At 63.8% G+C, this 4,578-nt stretch overlaps 1 protein-coding gene across 3 annotated transcripts; it reads right to left on the reverse strand.

The window, feature by feature from the left end:
• Positions 1-946: 946 nt before the first annotated feature.
• On the reverse strand, positions 947-3,958 carry PHETA1 (PH domain containing endocytic trafficking adaptor 1). Of its 3 annotated transcripts, none has more exons than XM_074606236.1 (3): positions 3,900-3,958; positions 3,394-3,552; positions 947-2,872 (listed from the first exon to the last, which is right to left on the reverse strand). In XM_074606236.1, the coding sequence occupies exon 3, from the start codon at positions 2,859-2,861 to the stop codon at positions 2,082-2,084; it is 780 nt and encodes a 259-aa protein (XP_074462337.1). In that variant the 5' UTR covers positions 2,862-2,872; positions 3,394-3,552; positions 3,900-3,958; the 3' UTR covers positions 947-2,081. The 3 variants fall into 3 exon arrangements, with proteins under 3 accessions (XP_074462337.1, XP_074462335.1, XP_074462336.1); XM_074606234.1 differs by having other exon boundaries at positions 947-2,985; XM_074606235.1 differs by lacking the exon at positions 3,900-3,958 and adding an exon at positions 3,762-3,822 and having other exon boundaries at positions 947-2,985.
• Positions 3,959-4,578: the final 620 nt, after the last annotated feature.

Genomic DNA, 4,578 nt, shown 5'->3' on the forward strand with positions numbered 1-4,578 from the left:
GGGTTAACCACCTGGGTGCTGCGGGTGTAGCTGCACCCTGGCTACCCTCGGCGGCACCGCTCCAAACGCCGAAACACCTAGCGTGGTGCCGTGCATGGCCAGGAGCAGGGCTCGGCACTCCGCAGGGCTCTCGGCGAGCGAGTCACCCTGTCTGGCTTCGTGCCTCAGTTTCCCCAAGAGTCTTCCCCCCCTCCCCCAGCCCCAGCCCAGCTGCAAGACCCCGTGTTAGCAAGAAGCTGGAGACATTCATACAAGTGGGATGCCGCAGGCAGGGACATGGCATCACGTTGGCCACTTCCACAAGGGCAGGGTCCCTGCGGAGCACTGACACAGCCCCAGGAAGGGGACAGAGATTTGGCCCCTGGCTAAAACCCCTTGCAGAAGGCTGGGGAAGTCCCACCAAGGGCAAAGGGCCACCTGACGAGGGGCACCCAAACCTGGGTGGCATCAGGCAGTGCTGGCTGTAAGCCAGGTTTTGGAGGGATGGTTGTAACACCCCATCGGGCCTGTAAGGCACCGGCAACTCACGCCGGGGCACCCAGTGCCTTTCCCACCGGTGAAACCGTGGGAGGGTTGTGCTCCCAACCAGTCTCCCAGCTCTTTTCCAATGCCCAAACCCTCGTGTTGATCACCTGTGCCTGGCTGTTCAAGCTGTCATGGAGGGCAGAACTGTGCTGTCCCTGCTGTGGGACCATCCTGATGCTGTGCGTGTCCCAATGTCCCCAGAGTGGCACCATCCCGTTCCATCCCATCCCATCCCATCCCTGTGGGCAGACAAGGGGCTCCAGGGCACTGCAAGACCCTGGTGTTGTCCATGTCCCACTCAGGTGACGCAGTCCCTCCCTGACCACACACAGACATGGTGGGGGCAGGAGGGGGATTAATTACCACCTGGGCCCCCCTCCCCAGGGGCTTAAAGGTGCAAACGAGAACCAGGGCCAGGAGGGAATTTCTGAAACAACTTTTATTGTAGCAAAATCCTGTGCCTGTCCCAAGGGGTCCAAACGTGGGGCATCCTGACTGCTTCCCCCAGGCCCAGGGTGGGTCACCCCACCTCCCGGCCAGCAGATTTAGTGTCAATAAAAACCGTTGGGGAAATAAAAGAGAAACACCGTCTTCGCTCCGGTTTGGCACATGAATCACTCGACACCCTCTGCCGCTGACACATACGTTCCTGTTTGCTGCCGCAAGTGATGCTTCCCCTTGGTGAGCGAGCCTGGGGATGATGCCCTGCCCCAAAATATCCACCCGGCAAAGTGGTGCCTGCAGCCACTGCGTTGTTCCCCTCGGGTCTGCCACCCTCCGTGTTCGCTGGCTGGGCTGCAAGCAGCAGCCACCCTGTGCAAAACGCCCGGGGCCGGGTGTCACCAGCTCTGCGGGGAGCCGGGGCGCACGGTGCTGTTGTCATTAAGGAAGAGCTGCGCTCGCTGATATTTTCTTTTTCAAACCACATCCTGCTGGAGCAGAGGGATCCGGCGGAGCTCGGCTGACCTCAGCCAGTCGCTTGTGCTGGGCAGAGAGGGGAAGGCAGGGCCAGCTCCCCAGCTGCGAAACACCCGCACAGGGGCTCAGGTGGGTGAGATCCCATCAAAATCCTCCTCCAAAAGCATTGTCGGTGCACGATCCCGCTGCAAGTGCATCAAGAGGCCCCACCAGACCCAGTGCAGTGGTCAATTCCCAGGAGGCATCAGCCAGCAAGTGGTTCGTAGCTTGCTTGCGCTGGGTGGACCACCCCAACCCCATACCCAGGCACAGCTGGGGGGCTGCCCCCCTGTGGGAAGCACCCACTGCCTCGCACGGGACACCCAAGAGCCTGGCAGCCCCGAGAGCCCAGGAGCTTCATGCCTGGCTGGTGTCAGGCTGAGCCCAGCTGCCATCAGTGCCAGGCTGGCATTTCGCCATCACGGAGCAGCACTGGTGTCCCTCAGTGCTGGGCCCTCGGTGGCACCATCAGCAGGTGTCCATCACCGCCACGGACAGGGCTGCACATCCCGGGGTGAGGAGGCGACCGAGGTGGCACCAAGGGTGACCACCTCCTCCCTGCCACGGGTCCTGGTGGGTCCCCAGGGCTCGGCCACCTCTCAGGGCCGGGGGCCACGCCGCCTCTCCAGCCAGTCCTGCCGCAGCCGGGCCACCTCCTGGCCATACCGCTCATGGAGCCGGCAGAAGGTAGACGGGCTCTCCGCTGCGGCCACCCCGGCACTGCCTGCCTCACTGCTTGACGCCCGCCTGCGTGGTGGCAGTGGTGGTGGCCGTGGGTTCCCCTCACTGTCATCCCCACTGCAGATGGAGGTGTCAGGCGGCCGGTCCGCTCCTGGCACATTGTTCCACACTGCGCAGCCGTTCTCCTTTGGCAGGATGGCGGGCAGAGCTGGCAGCCGCTCCGGAGACCGCTCCGGCCCCGAGGGCTTTGGCTTCCAGGAGCCGGGCAACTGCCGGCAGCCTCCGCATCCACTGGCCGGCCCCCAGCGCATCTCCTCCAGCTGCTTCTCCAGCTCCCGCACCACCAGGCGCATGTAGTCGAAACTGGCCCGCGAGAGCGACTTCACCCACGACTCCATGGCGGCCTGGCTCTCAGCTGCCAGCACGTAGGTGCGGGACTTGGTGCCACTGAAGCGTATGGCAAAGGCGAATTCCTCAGCTGAATCGCAGAGCTCCACGGTGCAGCCCTCCAGCACGATGACGCCCACCGGCTCCCGGCTCTCCCGCTCCTCGAAGTAGAAGAGCATGTTGCCCTTCAGGACGAACCAGCGGCGATGGTACGCTGTGTGCCGCTCACCGCGCTTGTAGAGGAAGCCGGCGTTGTCAGCCGGGGAGTCGCAGGTGGCATAGAAGGCCAGGCTCCGCTCGTTCAGTTTCATGGCTCCGCGCCCTGCGGGGACCGAGAGTGCTCAGCCGCCCGCCGGCACACAGAGGATGGGTGCGCCTTAATTGCACGGTAATAAGCCGTCGGCTTTTTGTTCCCGGCGGCACTGGCCTTGGCGCCTAGGAAATGGAGACAGTGAATAAACAGCCCCGTGATAGCAGCCGGGATAAACCCGCTCCCAGCCAAGGTGCTGCGTCTGGCAGGTGCCGGGTGGGTCCAGGCTCCCCAGCGCTCCCTGGGGAGGGGGTTTCTCCCTCAACTGAACGTTTTCCCACAGAGGAGGCCCGGACAGGGCTCGTCCCGGTGCCCCGCATCACCCAGTGCAGGTGACCTTACCACCGGAGCCATGTTTGCCCTGCGTCGCAGCACTCCTCCCCGCGGCACGCAGGGAGCATTTATGGCCCACGCCACAGATCCGGCTGCCACTCCAGAGAGCCTTGGCCATGGAGCCTGTCACCCGGTCAAGGCCACCTCTCCCCTTGTCCCCTAACCACCGGTGGCCTTGTTGTGCCAGGCTTCCCACCTACCTGGACTCAGCCTCTAACTCCAGTCTCCGGGGACTGCCAGCATCAGCGATGGATGGGTGGTCGTGGTGGTCATGGGAGCACTGGATCTGCAGTCGGCCGGTGCAAGGGGGCCGTGGGGGCCGGCACCCCGCTGTCCCTGCTCTGGCACCTCACCCCAGCCTGCAGAGCACAGGGCGGACGTGAGCCAGGATGATTATTTTCCTATTAAGCCACATCGCAGGGTTCAAGGAGATGAGACAGGGGCTCTCGGGGCACCCAGCGCCGACGGCAGCGGGGACCCCTTTCACCCAGGCAGCTCGGGGACCTCTTTGGGGTCCACTAAAGTCCTGGGGACGTTTGGGAGCAGAGGAGCCTCCCTCCCCCCGCACCGGGTGGCCCCGCTCCGGGTCGGCTCCCGCCCGCTCGGTCCCGCTCCGCGGCGCCTCCGGCCGCCCCCTCTCCCGGTCCCGCTCCCGGCCCCGCTCCCGGTCCCGCTCCCGGTCCCGCTCCCGATCCCGCACAGCCACCTTTGTCCTCGGCTCCCCGCCGCCCCGGCTCGGCCCGGCCCGGCCCCGGCGGGCGGAGCGCTGCTCCCGCCCGGCTCCTCCTCCTCCGCCGCCGCCCCTCACCGCCGATCGGGGCGGCCCGGCGGGCGGGGGTGGGGCCCTTCCCCCGGCCGAGGAACCGCTCCCCAGCTCGGATCCGGTGCTTGGGGGTCCTGGCTCGGCCCAAATTCCTCGGCGGGTCAAAGCTCTGGGCACCGGGGCTGAGGTCCGGACGGTGTCAGGGAGAGATGGGAGCAGGGATCCAGGAGCACAGGGGGATATGTGCACGTCCGTGGATGTACGTGTGGATGTGTGCATGGATATATGTGTGGGTGTATGTGTGGATGTACACATGGATATATGTGTGGATGTACGCGTGGATGTATGTGTGGATGCGTGTGTGGATGTGCGCATGGATATATGTGTGGATGCGTGTGTGGATGTGCGCGTGGATGTATGCATGGATATATGTGTGTACGTACGCAAGGATGTATGTGTGGATGTACGCAAGGATGTATGTGTGGATGTATGCATGGATATATGTGTGTACGTACGCAAGGATGTATGTGTGGATGTATGCATGGATATATGTGTGTATGTACGCATGGATGTATGCATGGGTGTACGCATGGATGTTCATGTGGATATATGCACAGATGTA

Source organism: Larus michahellis, chromosome 13, assembly GCF_964199755.1.
Source record: "Larus michahellis chromosome 13, bLarMic1.1, whole genome shotgun sequence".
NCBI lineage: Eukaryota > Metazoa > Chordata > Aves > Charadriiformes > Laridae > Larus > Larus michahellis.

Coding starts and splice junctions, on each gene's coding strand:
- PHETA1 (XM_074606236.1), bottom strand. CDS start 2,861: ATGAAACTGAACGAGCGGAGCCTGGCCTTCTATGCCACCTGCGACTCC.